The sequence below is a fragment of the Pholcus phalangioides genome, unplaced genomic scaffold, assembly GCF_987345545.1.
Source record: "Pholcus phalangioides strain wild (caught in Gottingen) unplaced genomic scaffold, Ppha-v1.0 ptg000002l_1, whole genome shotgun sequence".
Classification (NCBI taxonomy): domain Eukaryota; kingdom Metazoa; phylum Arthropoda; class Arachnida; order Araneae; family Pholcidae; genus Pholcus; species Pholcus phalangioides.
In genome coordinates, this window is record NW_028301595.1 from 6,965,152 (window position 1) to 6,979,542 (window position 14,391).

General features: G+C 35.9%; 2 protein-coding genes across 2 annotated transcripts in view; one reads left to right on the top strand and one right to left on the bottom strand.

Annotated features, from left to right (window-relative positions):
- Oscillin (glucosamine-6-phosphate isomerase Oscillin) lies at nt 1–11,741 on the bottom strand. Its single transcript, XM_089237691.1, is given in 7 exon segments — nt 1–180; nt 182–384; nt 2,208–2,392; nt 4,182–4,364; nt 6,893–6,994; nt 7,202–7,369; nt 11,606–11,741. Coding segments are annotated over 6 exon segments (834 nt in total). The 5' UTR covers nt 7,326–7,369; nt 11,606–11,741; the 3' UTR covers nt 1–143.
- Mtmr6 (Myotubularin related protein 6) overlaps nt 11,738–14,391 on the top strand; it is a 22,151-nt gene continuing 19,497 nt past the window's right edge. The window contains exon 1 of the mRNA XM_089237679.1: nt 11,738–12,113. Within this exon, the coding sequence (XP_089093805.1) occupies nt 12,090–12,113 (24 nt within the window). The 5' untranslated portion in view covers nt 11,738–12,089. The remainder of the gene's footprint in view (nt 12,114–14,391) is intronic.

The window sequence follows — 14,391 nt, forward strand, 5'->3', positions numbered from 1 at the left end:
ACGAAGAATTAATTTCTCTCTTTTCAAAAATATCTAAAGGCATCAAATGTTAGTAATAAATTTTTTCACAAAAAATAGATTGCGGCTGAAACAACATTCAGGTTAGTGGCAAACACGATCCATTGGCATTAAAAAAACATAAGTTAGAAACTGAATCCATCATTTTTCTCCATCGAGTTGAATCAATTTGTTATGGACTTTCATGAGCCCTTTGAAATACTTCACAGTTTTGACTCTGAGCTCAAGAGTTGCATCTTCGTCACAGACAAAAGTAGCTTTCGGATGCATTTGGAATGCAGAAACTGTCCACATGTGGCTCACGCCTTCTTCCACTGCTTTGTAGAGGGCGAATGCTTTATGGGATCCTGTTATAAGTATCATCACCTGGAAATCAACAAGAAAGAAAATTGGAAGTAACAATAAAACTTTTCAGTGAACCCAACTGAATGAAACCAACCATCAATCATCAGATGGCTCTGAGGGCCACATTTGGCCCATGGGTTGAGCATGTATGGTGTATAGCGACTATATGTGATCAGCTGAAACAAACAGTGGCATATAAAATAATAATTGGACAAAATTAAAAAATTAAGATTTGTATAAGAATTCTAATCTTAAAATCGAACCAAATTAGTAAAAATTTAGGCCTCTTGTTAGTATACCTAAAACATTTACCTTGTAACAAGGTGGATAAAAATTTGCCAAGATATGATTGAAAATCTTGTATTTTGCTATTTTTGAGTGCTAAAATAAATCTAATAAGAGGATTACAGAAGCGGTGTCAAAAAAGTTATGAAAGTCAAGAATTTCAAACATTGTTATCTGGGCAAATTCTAATCCAAATGTTGAGGAGTGTATTTCTTTATGGTATATTAGGCTGGGCGCACATCAGCTGTTTCTTTTGGTATATTAGGTTGAGCACACACCAGTTACACACGACAAAACAACTCGAGACAAGTTTAGTAATTTTTGTTCACATTGACTTGTATGAAGCAATGTTTCAATTTGTTTTTGACTAACTGGTGTGCGTTGCACCATACAAATCAACATAAACACCAATGACTAAGCTTGTCTAAAGCTACTACTACTAAACCATACACACGCACCTCGTCCATATTCCTCTGTGGAATTTCTAATGAACTGGTGCATGTAGTGTGTGTATACATGTAGTGAATCGAACGTGAAGTTTGTTTCCGTTTAATGCTTGTTATGCGTAGTGCTGCCATCAATTCTTCTAACTACGGCTGAAGTGCAATGATTGGATAATTGTATCATTGGAGGCCTGTTGTTCTCTGTTGAGATTTTTTAATGGGGAGATCAGGCTCGCATTTACGCCTCAAAGTTGGGAGAACCATGGTAAACCAACTTCAGATGACCACCACTGTGGCGACGATGGGGTTAGAACCAAACTGAAGATACTTGTCTAAAGTTGAGTTGTGTCTTACCGCGTGCGTTCAGCCATAGAGAAGACATGTTAATTTTATTTACTGGCATTTTTCTTTCAATTGGGAAAATGTATGCCAAATTTAATTTTGGTATTTTCTCCCAATTCATTACATGCACCTCGTATATATTCCTCTGTGGAATTTCTAACAAATTATTCACATGTTGGAAAGTGTTGTGTGTGTGTGTATGTGTAGTCATAGTACTTATATCTGTTGTAGTTGCCAGAGTTGTACTTGTTTCATGTTCTTGCTGGTCCTGCCATCTGTTTTGTATACTTTGAAGATTTTAAATGCCTGAATTTTAATGTTATATGTCACGTGAAGGTCTGCCTGCTCTCTACAGAGAGACTTTTTCAAATGGAAGGCGGGCTAGCAAACTGCTAATTTGTTTATCTCATTAGGCTCAGTTATTCATGTAAATATTACAAATACTGCTGCAGTTCTCTCGGTCCAAAATATTATTTCTGGTCGAAAGGATTTTCCTACAAACTCTGTATAATATAGTGCACACAGTCAATCCACTCAATAAGAGACACCAACGGAACTGAAATCTTTGTCCTTCAAACAGAAGTATTTTTTAGTCAGAGGTAAATGAGTATCCATTCAAGGGGACACAGATCAGGAACTCTGTCCTTTAAATAGAAGTGTCATTCAAACAGAGGTTTGACTGTCCTTTCAAGACTAATAACGATGAAAATAACTTGAAAACATATAGAGCAACATCATGTTCATATGCAAAGACATCAAGTTGCAAATAATTACCTCTCTGGCATCCATAACAGTGCCCACTCCGACCGTTAAAGCTTCGTGAGGAACTTTTGTTAAGTCATTGTCAAAGAAACGAGCATTAGCTTCTATTGTATCCATGGCTAATGTTTTTAATCTAGTTTTTGACGTTAGACTGGAACCTGGTTCATTAAAGGCAATGTGACCATCTGGACCAATACCTGAAAGATATACATACCATGAGATGGGCATCACAGGCAGGTATAAATTGCATGCAATCCGAGTTGACGCAATGAAAGGCTTAACCTTGATACAAATTTCCCTAATCATCTTCTTGCACGTTTTAAATCTGCACTGGCTTTCATTGTTAAAAATTTTCCTCCTAACAAAAGTAGGTGGTAGCCCAGTGATTTATGACTGAAGATGTGTTGTGAGCAAAAATGAGGGGGGGGGGGGCATTGAAAAAAAAGAAAGAAAATACAATAGACAAAAAAAGAAGAAATGGTTATATAGCAGTCTACATGTGCCACTATGGCGAAGGACTATCTCCGTACGAGCTGTATCTAAATTTTTTTAAGCTCTCACTTTCAACTTTAATGATAAGCTCTGATTATGGACAATAGTAATGCTATAATCATGTGCAATTATAATATTAATTATTTGGGACCTCTAAAACTTCAGCTGTTATGAATGCACCCACAAAAAAAAAAAAAAAAAAAATCCAATGAGATGCAATAACATAATATGGCAACAGACTCACAAAATATTTTGCAGAAATAAAATGACGTTATAGCAAGGGTTCTCCAACTGTGGACCACTAACCTTTGTCAGGGTCACCGTTTGCCCTGACAAAAGTTTCTTTTTGAAGCTTTCCTTTGTTAAACTGCTTTGAGGAGCTGTAGATACCCAATGGTTAGAGAAAAGGGTACCACAGGTGAAAAAGTTTGTGAACCCATGTTGTAGGGATTCAACAGTATAAAAAATACAAAGAACATAAGCTGGACTAAACTATATTCCAGATTTACAAGGGTGGCTCGATGCATCTGTGCAAAATTTAAGAGATGACACCACTAGCTTATGCAGGAAGGTTCAACTATCCCTGAACTGAGATTGTTTTTTTTGTTTTTTTCAGTAAAAACCCCCACCCACTTTTTCTTGAGAAAATTTTGTGTACACTACTCCCTACCAGTATGTGTAAAGTATAACTGTACGAGATACTCACACTGAAATTTAGGCTAGACAGATTCATTACTCTGTGTTTAAGTGTTCGTTTGAATCAAATCATGTAGTACTGCGGTTTGTAAGTAAAAAAAAAAGGTTTAAAGGAAAAATAACTACATTTTTCATAATTACTTTTAGTTAATAATCACCTTCACTCTTCTGCAATTGTGATGGTGTGATTGCACATATCAAGTATTTCCATATAGCCTACTCTTACTTTAGAGATAAGGCTTCGTCGGACAACATTTTTAATAAAAATGACTAGTACCAAAAAAATTTCATCAAACACCCAGATGATCACCTAAACAAATTGAACATTTCAAACAAGTTTGACAAAAAAAATTCCTATTACACTCAATGTTCAATATAAAGATCCTTGTTGTTCCGAAGAAAACTGACAGCTGTCATGTGAAGACATTCAGGATTTATCATAATAGTCATTCTAATGAAAAAATTGCTGTATTGGATGGGACATCAACTGTGTTTGGATGAGATTAAAAAAAAAAAATCGACAAGAATTTGAAAAAGACCATTACAAAAGATTGAACATGTGAGTGGAAAAAATTCCTTTTTTACACAAACGTGTGAAAACTCTAACATTTTAGTGATTCTTAAGAAATTGCCAACCGTTTTCAATTGATCAACTTTCTTTTATAAAAAGTCATATAGGCTACCATTATTACACAGCATGAATTTCAATGTCTTTTGCTACAAAATTTTACTTCTTGTAAATGTTGAAAATCGGAGAATTATAAAAAAACAAACAAATTGGAGGGTAAAGAAGGTTACCTCCAAGGAAGAGCTCGATCCCTCCAGCCTCTTCTATTTTCTTCTCGTAGTCTTCGCATTCCTTTTGCAAGTTTGGTGCATTGCCATCTAGTATATGAGCATTTTCAGGTAGGATATCTATATGCTTGAAAAAATTGTTCCACATGTACGAGTGATAGCTTTCGGGATGATCCCTTGGCAGACCTTTCAAAGAGATATATAACTGAAATCAAATTTCTGTCAACATAGCTTCTATAAACCAGTGAAACTAATCGTGATAATAAACTTCTTTACACTAAAATTACTGAGTGGTCATGCTGACTGTTTTTCAAACTATGATCAACATTTATCGCTATATATCTCTATAACATGGGGCCGTTAAAAAGAGTGTGGACTGCATAACCAGACTTTAAATCTATATATAAAATTAATTTTGTGTCTGTGTGTGTGTATGTTCTCTATACAAATCTCCAATTTTAGATTGATCATTGCCAAATTTTGCATACCCGACTTGAACCATAGGCTACTTTAAAAGTTCGTCACAGCAGAGCAAATGCCGAAATGGGCAAAAATCTGTCAGGCAACAATGGTTTCTGGTCCTCAACAATCGCTTTCAGAATGCTTGTTTTAGTTACCGTGGTTCCCTAGCAATGCATTTCAGACATGTATATGTATAACAATATTCCAATAATACGGAACTCTTGTTTTCCATATTATTTGGGCTCATTATACAATTATATGTTAAGTGACAAAATGGTGGACAAATGGACCTATTGCAACCACTTGAGAACAAAAGCAACAAAATTTTAACATTTCACAGCCTTTCTGTAGGTAAATTAAGAATTAGCTTCAACCGTAAAATTTTCTTGACAGCTGGGATGGGGAGGAGAGTAGGGTGGGTGAAAAATAAAAATTCAGGTCACTCGAGCCGCCCGAATTTCTATGAGGCATGCCCTCAATAATTCATGAATATAGAAAGCAATGCACGTGCCCTTCCCCAGCGTGCTTCATTTTGAATCCCTTATATGCCAGATGTCTGGCATCCCTAGTAATCCTTCATTGGTTTGTCTCATGGGAACCCCTGAGTAGAGGGGTGGTATCACTAAATCAACATGGAGCAACTTACATTCCAAAATTTTAAAGTCAATGAATAATGTGCAATATAAATTCAAAAAATATAAACAAAAAAAAATTGTTCCACTAGATTGGGGGGTCCTGTGAGTCCACTAAAACTCTGTACAACAATATTTCAAAACATGCAACCCTTGTTCTTATGACACTTGCTTTAATCTAAAATAAATACATATTTACATCTTTTTAGCTGTATCATATATTTTTGAAATAGCTCTCAAAAAGACTACTACTTCACCAAACACTAACTCTGGCCATATCACTATATTGTAATTTACTGCCATTAATGAATTGGGTTGGAAATGAAGGCGCCATCTAACGGTGGTCGTCTCAAGCTCATTAGGGAAAATATCTTATCCATACTTTTTCCCCTGGTTTGAGCTTGGGACAGTGACAGCGACCTTCAGCATCTTACCACCACGCCACTGGGGCTGTCAAAAAGACTGCTCCAGTAGTTCTAATATTAACAAGCCATTTATGAAATTGTATAGAGAGATACAAAAAATCCCCCATATGATATATTTTTCTTACAAAAGGGGTTTTTAACACAGGGCTCTTGAAGATATTTCACAGGGAAAATGGATAATCCCCCCCCCCCATATAATTCTGAGAAAGGTTTAATAGCTCTTATTTTACTGGCATAAGATGCCACACAAAAGGTCAAGAACTCACTCCTACCACACCACCACATGCACCTCCCAAACATTCCTTTGAGGAATTTCTAACAAATCGATGTACGCCGGAATGTGTTATATGTGAATTTTGCATACCATATATGCATGGCCCTAACCTATTTATGATGTCAGATTTCATTGCATGTTTAAGAAGTTATGCCATCTATCTTCCACACAGGAAGTGAAAATGACAAATTACTGAATTCGTGGGATTCTGTAAGTACAAGTCAATGCTCGTTATAATGACGCCCCCCCCTTGTTTGGCTGGAAATGGACATTATGTCAAGTGATCATCATATCGAAAGGAAAAACATAAGTAGTTGAAACAAATCATTATATGGGAATATTTGCAACTTATCTATTTGTGGTTATAATAGGGTGGTGTGGATCTAATGTGGGGATTATTATAATGAACATAGACTCAATCATGTTATCAGTTCACCAGTTTTCTGTGAAGAGACTTTTCAAATGCGAGACTAGCTCACATTCAGGCTTTACCCACAGGAAACTCAACTTCAGCCAATCACAAGGCCAGTTGCCCACTGGAAGCTACTACAAGCAAAAACAAGTCGTGTGTATATGATTTGTATCTTCCAGTGGACGACAAGCCTCACTGTATCAAGATTCAAACCTGGATCCTCGTCAACATGCATCAAAGATTGGATTAAAAATATGATATATGGACTTGTGAGCTGTTTATTCATTCACCACTGAACTTTGATAGTTGAAAACGCTTCCAGCTTCAATATACTTCCAGCAATTGATATTGCTTCTAATTATCAAAAATACAAGTTTTAGAACTTTGACTTGTAGGAAATATGCAACACAATTTATAATTTAATTAATTTGAATAACTCAAACCATTTATATTGAAAAATTATAAACATGAAATGCAAAAATATAGAATATAAAAGTCCACCTAATTACCAACATATTCATCCATATTAAATGTTTTCACATAGCGGAACGATATGCTTCCCTCTTTGTAGAATTCTATAAGCTTCTTGTAAGTTCCGAGTGGCGTACTGCCTGCAAGAAAGTTATTGAAAAATAAACAGTTTTTGTTGATTAAAATAATTTTCAACTGAAAGAACGAAAACATTTTTCAATATGCATAGTGCGAGCGATTTTCTGCACGTTCAAGGAATGAATTACGCTCGTAAACCAGTTTCATTGTACACTGTGTACTCATGTATTTTAAGAACAATCTTCACAAAACTGAAATATTATCCTCACCTGTAGGTAAACCCAGAGTAAAGTATCGATTCTCATCAGGCTTGAACTCCACAATGCGTTTGCGAACGTATTTGGCAGCCCAAGTACTGACATCACTAGCCTTATCCAAAATAATTATCTTCATACTTTGAGTCACTCGTGATAAAAACTATTCTAGGAACCAAGAGTCTAAAAACAAGAATAAAAGAAAGACGTTGATAAACGGTTATGTAAAATAAGAAATTTTATGAATTAACAGCGCTATATATCTATCTTCAGAACTTCTTTATAATTTTATATCTGGATTGGTCATCATTAGAGATATGCAACATAAATCTTTTATTTATGAAGTAGATGCAATAAATGCAAAATTTGTGAATTTTCACAAATAAATACTCTTCCCCAAAATATAGATAATTTGCAGTTTCAAAGGACAAATTAGTCATAATTTTGCTCAGTACTCGTGCCTTGCATCCTATCACATTCGAGACATGAATGCAAGCCAATCTACCCTTTAAATAGTCTCGCCAAAATGAGCAACAGGCCTAAAACAATACAATTATTCACTTATAGTTAGAAAAATTGATAGCGGATGGCAGCTAACAAGCATCACACAGAAACGAACTTCACATTGGGTTCCAAACACATACCGATTCATTAGGAATTCCACAGAGGAATGTGGACGAGGTGCATGTGTGGTTTAGAAGTAGTAGACCTATTAAAGTCGATGCTTAAATTTTACGAACCTCGAATTTACAAACTGCATGTTTTTTACGAACCAGTCTTTTGCTCCCGAACATTCCTTTGAAGGTTTTCCTCATTTACAAACTTCCAATTTTATACCAACTGTTTATCGAAATCCATACAGGTTTGTAGGGAAAAAGTGTTGACCTATGAATGAGCTAACATACAATACGTATTCTCTTTCATAAACTAGATCGGCTTTTCGCATGCGGTTGTTCACTGACAGCTATTTCTTGTGGTAAACCAACAGACTTTTGGTTAAGCATTCAGACTTCAAATGCTGCCGTTAAAACCAGGAATATACATAACTTCAGCAACATAAATATAGTCGGACCCTGATTTAACAAACTTAGATTCAATGAATTCCTTGATTTAACTGATTTTTTCCTGAAATTCTGGCAAAAATAGAGGTCAAACCCCTATTTAATGAATTAAAACCTGGATATACTGAATGTCTTTTGAACTATCTTTAATTTTTTTCTTATTTCTTGTCACCCAAAATCACAATCCGGAGATTTGACTTCCCAGGAATTGACCTTCAGCCCTTCTTTAGACACAACATTAAAAGGGGGGGGGGGACGGAAGAATAAGAATCTGGTCCTCTTTGAGTAAAAGAGACAATAAAGCCATTTAGAATAGGCCTATACATGGGAAGGTTTCAGCAATCGGTGTAACACCAATACCATACCCAACACTGTGCTGTCTTCATGTTTAGATTCCAGTAAAAAAAATGAAGTTGCTTCAAGTTTGTGTTCTGCCTTGAGAAGTAAAAGAATGGCGGGGTCATCTGAAGAAAAAAAAACATTTTTCAAGTAGCGAAAAAATTACAATTTTCACTGAATTTGATAAAAATGTTGGACGTAATCAAACAAGCAATTTTTTCGTGCATCCCAATTTCATTCTTCCAACTGTTGTCTGAAATAAGTTGTAACAACAACCCCACAAGTGAGTACCTTTTAAAATTTACCGTTTCAAGTATGTTTATGCTCCTGATCCCGATTAAATGATTTCATCAATTTAACGAACAAAATTTTCGCTAAATCTGGGTTCGACTGTATGTTAAGATAACACGTACACACACACCATGTTTTCCTGCATGTACTAATTCATTAGAAGTCCTCTACAGGAATATTTACAAGTTTTATGTACGGTTAAATAGTAGACTTCAAATGAAAAAAGAAAAAAATTTTAGTAGGCCTACTTTAACTTCCAAGGGCAATTAATAATTTAAATTAAAAACATTGCCATAATTAAAAACCGCATAGCCATAGTTATACTTGAAAAAAAATGTTTTTAGCAAACAAATGCAAAATTTTTGATCTGAAACCTTTTTTGTCCCGTTTTTTTCAACTATACTTCTTTGCATTTGTAATAATTACCAAAGTCGTAATACACAGCATTTTCATAATATAAATTTATCGTGGCAATTACGGCAAAAATTATACATATTCATCTCGCATATTTGTCGGGTTTAACTTTTATTCCCCAACAATTTTAATTGTATTTAAGATCCAAGTTTACCATATTTTTCTCGATGAAATATGGTCATCAGGTCACTAGAATACTTTTATATCGTGAAATACTGTACATTTTTGTTAACTGCGATTTGTAGCCTGTATTTACACACTCTTCAGCAATTTTAGCAGTAATTAGCAAACTGCATTTTTAAAGCAATAAATTTTAGTTTTTGGCAAAGTTTAATGATATCCTGTGTTTAAGATCACAATTTCTAGCATTCTCCTTGCTGGCGTATTTTGAACCTAAGCGTGAACATAGAATTTTTATTTGAACCCACGTGGATATATTACCAATATCAATTGTAGCGGGTGAATAATTTTATCAAAAGTCTGCCTGCGGACCACTTATGCCATCGTCGTGTACCATAGGTTGAGAAACACTGGTATAGTGCAATGTTTTCCTTGGAAGTAAGAAAAAAACTACCTGGCAAAACCAACATAAAAAATGAAATACGTAATTAAGCCTTAGTTTTACATTTGTTTCAATGTTCAAAGCGAGCACATAATTGTCTGTGCTTGACATAACCAAGCACAAACAGGTTCTTGTTTAAGCATACTTGTATCGCATGGTGACGAAAGATAAATTGAGCATGATTGTCACACTTGCAGTTGCGTGCATAGGCCTATAGCCACTTTCAAGAGATGAAAATTTTTTCTTTTTGAAAAAAATGTAAAATTTTCATTTCCTAGACTTGTACTACTAAACCACAAATGTACCACGTCCATATTCCTTTGTGGAACTTCTAACTAATTTGTGCATGTTGGAATATTACGTAATTAATTATTGTGTATCTAACATGAGGGTTGTTTTTGTGTAATGCTTGTTATGTGTAGACCTGCCATAAATATTTCTAACTATGAGTGAATAATTGTATCATTGTAGGCCTGTTGTTCTCGGTGGAAAGAATTTTTACCAGGGTGAAGTTGGGAACCACAGAAAACCAACTTCAGCCAGCTGCCATTGTGGGGTTCAAAACCAGGTCTTTGCGATGCGAGTTGGTTTATTGAAGGGGGAGGGTAGCCAGAGAAATATCCTGGGAGACCACCAAGGATTTCAGCCTACAGGCCCAGCTTTAGGATGCAAGGGGCCCTGCCCCCAATTTAGATTATGCCTTGCCTAAAACCTGCTAGAGAAAGTTATTGAAAATATTGACAGGATCGGGTCAAAATCTTCAATGGTTTCACAAAGACTTAAATATTGGGGGGGACTCGGCATAATACCAGGTTTGTACATCAGCCTTAGGTCAATGCACAAACCCCCACCCATCCAATCGTTGCTGCCACCCATTTTGGTGGCAGCAACCTGCCACAAAATCAAATCTTAAAACATTAAATACAAAAAAATATATATCTATAAATGAAAAAAAAAAAAAAAAATTATTTATTGAATTCTTTAGGGACATTTTAGAGCAAGGGTGTTTAACCTTTAGGAGAGCGTGGGTTTGAAAATGTGTTGTGGAATGCTTAATTCAGCTATGTGGAGCAGTGCTGCAGGTAACAAAAGCGGTCTTTAAATGTGCCATGGGCTACTTAAGTAATCTGGAACCATTGGATGAGGTCACTTTTAAGTGATTACTGACAAGCGATCTTTAAAAGTACAACAAGTCATTTAAGCCTCTTTAAGTGGTTTTGAAATTTACAGTGATCCGCATCACAACTGTGACATTGGAAACAAAAACGTGTTCAGAATCCGAGATATTCTGGGGTGACCGAAATAATGCAGATCAAGTTTGGCGAGATATCTCGGGATTGCCGCTGTAAGGATTAAGTGATCTTTAAATGTGCCGCGGTGGTCTGCAAATGCGCCGCGGGTCACTTAAGTGATCTGGAAATGTGTAGCTTTATCTTTACAAAATTAAGTTTGAAGTCACGGGCCACATTACGCCCCGCGGGATATTGGTTGATCACGTATGTTTTAGCAGCTAAACCGGAATACGGACCGAAACCTCCTTACTTTAGCCTCTATTAATAAACTGGCCTCGATATTGTTACCTCTTACAAGGTAGACACAGCATTGGGGGAAACAAAATTCACTATCGAAGAAGAAAATTATGCATCGATATTAAAATTCTCATTGAATGATAAGCAATTCATTTAATATAAATAAAATAAGCATAAAGATACGATATAATTATGATAAAAACAAATCATAATCATTACTTACCGGCCGCTGACAAACACGATAATTCAAAGTCCCTCGAGACGGCCTCAATCGCGGTCATCAAGGAGACCGATGATAAGAAAACGTGCGCTCACCTCGGTGACGCCCTCTGGAGGCCGTTATCGTAACCCGATCAACGACCGTCGGCGGAGCAAGTGCAGCGTGTGTAAATTTACATTTGAAGTGGGATAAAATTTAGTAAAAATTCATTTAAATTTTTCATTGTCCGAATGTTTTAATCGAATTTATTTGAATGTAATTTTTGCGAGATTTCGAAAAAGGGAATCTGGCAATTTGTCGAGTGCATCCACCTGAGACGCGTGAAAGTGTTTGTGTACTTGCTCTCGCCCATTTGAATATCATTTTATTGATGTGTAACATCTGCTTCCAGCGAATGTTGTGTTACATCTTACCTCTTCCAGTGTCCTAGTAACTTTATCTTTCCGTCGGCAAAGATGCCCTGTTGATTTGATTTCGGCACTAAATCATGGACGAAATAAAAAAACCCAAGGTAGATATAGTTTCACTATTCAAATATTTATAGTGCATTATCTCCATATGTGTGCTGCTACATGCAGATTAATGTTTAGATTAGGAAATGCACAAGCATTAATGAACGTGCACATGGTTATTTAAAATTTTAGTGCTCATGAAAATGTGCATGCTTAGTTAAATTTCTTGCAAATTGACTGAATATTTTGTTGCACATTTTATGTGAACAGTTGAGTTAAATAAAATTTTAACGAAGATTCTGCGACCGATACAAAAATAGTCATTGTGTAATTTGGTGTGTTAAACATGAATTTGACCATAAAGAAAGCTGGATTGGTTATGGTTTTCTTTGAAATTGCACATTTGATACACATATAATAACACAATATAATAAATTGAAGCATAGCATATATTGAAAGTACAATGATACTTCAGCTAATGAACGTGTTCATTGATATTGATGCACACTCTAATAGTAAAACTGTCATTTCGGGAGCTGAACTTTAGTGCCAGTCATCATTGGAACTAATGTCACTTGAATCTGATTAAAGCTGGCTTTCCTAGGAGCAGGTTTTCTGTGTCACACGCAACATAAATCGCCCAGCGTGACATGCCATCCACTCACCAATAGGCGGAGTGGTTCAACGGTTTTCCTGCAGAGGGCAATATGTCTCATGCCAGCACTTTAAGTTGGCTGTGATTGGCAGACTACTTATGGAGGAGTCAAATTACTTTTGCTGTGTTTTCTTTTTCCTTTCCTTCCTTTTAGCATTTGTCAAATTTTTTATTGTGCAAAATGTCGAAAAAACATGGACATACAGATGATAGGTCATGTTAGGAAAACACAGAAGCATAGCGTGATTAAAGTTATATGTTTCTGCCAATGCGAAATGGTCCCATTTGCTTCATGTGGCGCAGAAGTACCTGCTCCTATTAAAACCCGGTTTGATTCATGTTCACCTTAGAATATTTTTCCACATCTATCTCCACTTCCGTTTCTGAACCATTTCAAGTAAAATGAAAGATTCAGCTTTTGCAAAATGTATTGAAAACAAACTAGCCTATGTTTTCAGAGCACGCTTTCTTTGAATGCAAGATGCTGAGCATCAAACTGATCAGTGTGGACATTGTAGGAGATTTTCTTTTCCATCTGCATGTATCAGGCACAGAAATGAGCTCACCAAATCGTAAATGGATGGGACACCTGTGAACTCGACTGGGTTGTGTCAACACCAGCTGGTGTTGGTTTTGTACATGGTGTAAAATGAAAAGATCTTCAGTACCTCATCTTCCTGTAAATTGTCGTTTATCCAAATTTGAAGCCGTTTATTTTATCTTTCGGCCAGTTTTTGTCTTTTAAATAATTTTCAATAGAGATCTGGGAAAAATCATGTTTCCAATAACTGAGAATTTTGGGTTTCCTTGGTGACCCCATTGCAGGCTTTATCAATGATCTTGAAGCAGCGCACGATGTGGAAATTGTTTTCCCATAACTATCGGAGGAAAAAATTTGTTCTGTTTGCTGAAGATTAATGCACAACCCCACAGTACATGTGTGAGCGAAATGAAGGACGTATCGATTCAGTTGTGATCATGCAAACCAGGGGTTTTCAACCCATGTGGCCCTACAAGCTTTTATCTGTGGCTCACTGACCATTTGTAGAATAGCTACTTTACATAGAAAAATGATTATATTTCCGAAAAAAGAATCAAAGAGCCAGCTACTGGAAGCTGTATTGCTGTATTTAGAACTGAGATACTTTACTGATTCAACGCAGTGGTAAAACTGTGCATTAGATTCATTTAAAAGCGCCAACATCATAATGAATTTATAAACCTGGAACTAAAACAGTTTTGGACGCCTGTGATTTCATATTGGCTATGTTTCGAAAGGCCAAATTTGTATGTATATCCAAAAGGTATACATAGAATTTACAGAAATTATAAAAAATGCCTTAATGTTAGAAATAATGGAAAAGACTTTTTCCGAAAAATTTTGTTACAACGTCAGAAAGCAACTGCTTTACTGCTTATCAAAACCACAGCATTAACTACAGAAACAGATCTTTGCTAATCCAAGGGTGGAGGATGTAGAACTTGCATTTGCAAGCATAGATTGTGTAAAAAATTTCGGTGGAGCATTAACATTTTGTATGATCCTTTGCTCTATTAGTCGCTAAACACTCACAGTGCTTGTGTGAAATTTTCTGTCAAAGGGTACAATTTTCTTTTCCGTTTCCATGTTAGACAGGATCCATTTAATCCAGGCTTTTTAATGTGCATTGAAATCAAGGGAC